This window comes from Salmo salar, chromosome 13 (assembly GCF_965601325.2).
Source record: "Salmo salar chromosome 13, fSalSal1, whole genome shotgun sequence".
Classification (NCBI taxonomy): domain Eukaryota; kingdom Metazoa; phylum Chordata; class Actinopteri; order Salmoniformes; family Salmonidae; genus Salmo; species Salmo salar.
Genome location: NC_138303.1, coordinates 110,506,659 through 110,510,000, shown reverse-complemented (window position 1 = coordinate 110,510,000; position 3,342 = coordinate 110,506,659). Strand labels below are relative to the sequence as shown.

Genomic DNA, 3,342 nt, shown 5'->3' with positions numbered 1-3,342 from the left:
TGCAGCTCCTGAGCCTGACGCTGGAAAAACTCCTGTGTCTTCTCTAGGTTCTTTAACTGGAGGGAGGGAGGGAGGAGAGAGGGAGGGAGGGAGGGACAGAGGGAGAGAGGGATGAGGATAGACGGGGAGAGGTAGAGAAGGAGTTAGGGAAGGAGGGAAGGAGGGAGAGGCCATGCTGTATATCAATAATCAGTCAACAACATTGTGCTATCCACACATAATGTCTGAGTAACAACAGAACAACAACAACAGAAGGCTATAAGCACCTGTACAGTATAAACAACGTAGTATCTGAAGAGACTGGTCCGTAGTTTGGAGACTGTTGGTCTGTAGATGTCTTCTAGCCTACAGAACAGTCTCCGGTCCAGGTAGCCCCAGTAGTCCTTCAGGCCATTCAGGTCGAAGGTATGGATGAACAGCTGAAGCTGATCAATGATCTTATCCACCTGAAGAAAATATATATAGAGAGTCCAGCGGTGCAATAAACCTTATTAGAAACTGGGTGGTTTAAGACCCTGAATGCTGATTGGCTGAAAGCCGTGGTATATCAGACTGTATACCATGGGTATGACAAAACATTTATTTTTTTTACTGCTCTAATTACGTTGGTAACCAGTTTATAATAGCAATAAGGCCAATATATCACGTCTAAGGGCTGTATCCAGGCACTCCGCAATGCATCGTTGGAATGGAGTCAATGGAATGGAGTCAAACACATCAAACACATGGTTTCCATGGTTTCCACGTGGTTGACTCCATTCCACTGACTCCATTCCAGCCATTATTATGAGCCGTCCTCCCCTCAAATGCCTCCACTGGTTTATACATATACACTACATGGCCAAAAGTATGTGGACACCTGCTCTTCAAAACATCTCATTCTAAAATCATGGGCATTAATATGGAGTTGGTCCCCCCTTTGCTGCTATAATAGCCTCCACTCTTCTGGGAAGGCTTTCCACTAGATGTTGGAACATTGCTGCGGGGACTTGCTTCCATTCAGCCACAAGAGCATTAGTGAGGTCGGTTACTGATGTTGGGTGATTAGGCCTGGCTCACAGTCTGCGTTCCAATTCATCCCAAAGGTGTTCGATGGGGTTGAGGTCAGGGCTCTGTGCAGGTAGCGTTCTCCTGGCATCCGCCAAACCCAGATTCGTCCGTCAGACTGCCAGATGGTAAAGCGTGATTCATCACTCCAGAGGGATGCGTTTCCACTGCTCCAGATTCCAAAGGCGGTGAGCTTTACACCACTCCAGCCGACGCTTGGCATTGCGCATGGTGATCTTAGGCTTGTGTGCGGCTGCTCGGCCATGGAAACCCATTTCATGAAGCTCCTGACGAACAGTTCTTGTGCTGACGTTGCTTCCAGAGGCAGTTTGGAACTCAGTAGTTAGTGTTGCAACTGAGGACAGAATTTTTAAACGCTTTTCAGCGGTCCCGTTCTGTGAGCTTGTGTGGCCTACCACTTCGCGGCTGAGCCGTTGTTGCTCCTAGACGTTTCCTCGTCACAATAACAGCACTTACAGGTGACCGTGGCTGCTCTAGCAGGGCAGAAATTTGACAAACTGACTTGTTGGAAAGGTAGCATCCTATGACGGTGCCACATTGAAAGTCACTGAGCTCTTCAGTAAGGCCATTCTACTGCCAATGTTTGTCTATGGAGATTGCATGGGTATGTGCTCGATTTTATACACCTGTCAGGAACAGGTGTGGCAGAAATAGCCCAATCCAAAAATTTGAAAGGGGGGGGTCCACATACTTTTGTATATATAGTGTACATACAAAGATCTATCTTCTCACCTGTCTAAATTGGTCAGAGTAACAAGGCTATAAGAAACTGCTATAGCCTGGTCACACATCTGTTTCTGCTGTCTTGACAACGAGTTACTGCTGTTGTGCTTTGCAATACCTGGATGGTTAATGACTTCAAATACACCGTTTCATACATACTCTGAATCCTTTCTCCTTGTCTGCTTTCATATCAGAGTCTAGGTGTTTCAGCGTGCTGGTGAAACCTCGATATATCAAGTATTCTCGGACATGTTCATCTGTCCTCTCGACAGCTGACCCCATCGTTCTCTCTCTCCCTGTCAGAGCAACACGACACACAACGGGGATTGGGTTAGAATATATATGCCACTTACAACTCGATCACACCGACATTACGTTTTGGTACACCAGAATTACATTCATTTCCAATGGAGCTGAGTTTGCTTTGCAGCATTGCGGTGCAGAGACAGTTGCTGTGCGTTCTGTGTGGTGAGTACATTGGATTTATAGGAAGTATGTGATCAAACTGTTTGCTGTAGACGACTTGACAGAAATGGGAGCAGAGGGTGAATGTTGAACTGTTGTTGTAAACATATCCAGATGATGCTGCGTACTATTTTGCGCAATTACACCTAGAGATCACAACAACAGTTCAACATTCACCTTCTGCTACCGTTTCTGTCAAGCCGTCTACAGCAAACAGTTTGATCGCATACTTTCTATAAATCCAAGATATGCACTGCAACAAAGCAAACTCAGTTCCATTGGAAATGAATGTAATTCTGGTGTACCAAAATGCAATGAGGCTATCCGTGACATTTTAGCAAACATGCACTTTACGTATGAGCGATCACGGGGATCAGCCTTACGTTGCAATGGCAACGCTCTACCTACTGAGCTACAGAGGACCACTCATATGTAAGTCAAGTAATAAACATGAAAGAAAACAGACAAAATATAACTGCAAGCTAATTATTAATGTACACATAAATCAACATACAATCGTTTACTTCTTCAGATTGCATAGCTAGAAGCAGGGCGTTGTGTTTCTGCCTGTGGACTCCATTACTAGCTAAACAACAGCAGCTCGTTTGGTTACAAGAGTGGCGATTATTTTTTTTTCAACCGATGAAATTTAGTGTACTTTACTATTTCATAAGTAACTATCTTGGTAATAGTACAAAATAAAAAATGTATTAACACTGTATTTATAGTGTAAAACTTACCAAAGTGAAAGCGCTGGCTGAACTACTTCCTGTTTTCTTTTTCTCGAGGTTGTCATGTGATCGAATCCGTGTGACGTCACGCGGCAGGTTTCGCGTCCACGCGGGTCCACTAGAGGGCACGTTCACAGCAAATATTAGATAGTAATATGCATTATAGTAATATGCATTATAGTAATATGCATTATTATTATTATAATAATAGGCTACTTACTGTGCACTGACCAGTCGCTGCACTAAGTAAATATGGCAGCGTAAAAGTGATTCCAATCTGGCAGCATTGGAACTAAATTACAATGTACAGGAGAAGATAACATGTTATAAATACATGAAAATGGACCGAACTTGA

The 3,342-nt window shown here is 43.9% G+C and overlaps 1 protein-coding gene across 2 annotated transcripts in view; it reads right to left on the bottom strand.

Moving 5' to 3' along the window:
• Positions 1-3,107, bottom strand: part of LOC100194532 (WD repeat-containing protein 91) — a 22,938-nt gene extending 19,831 nt beyond the window's left edge. Inside the window, exons 1-4 of one of the 2 annotated variants that reach the window (XM_082960594.1) lie at positions 2,997-3,107; positions 1,951-2,087; positions 267-446; positions 1-56 (exon numbers count right to left, since the gene is read on the bottom strand). The exon at positions 1-56 is cut by the window's left edge and continues 151 nt beyond it. In XM_082960594.1, the coding sequence (XP_082816720.1) occupies positions 1-56; positions 267-446; positions 1,951-2,073 (359 nt within the window). In that variant the 5' untranslated portion in view covers positions 2,074-2,087; positions 2,997-3,107. The other variant, XM_082960593.1, reaches the window with a different exon arrangement.
• Positions 3,108-3,342: the final 235 nt, after the last annotated feature.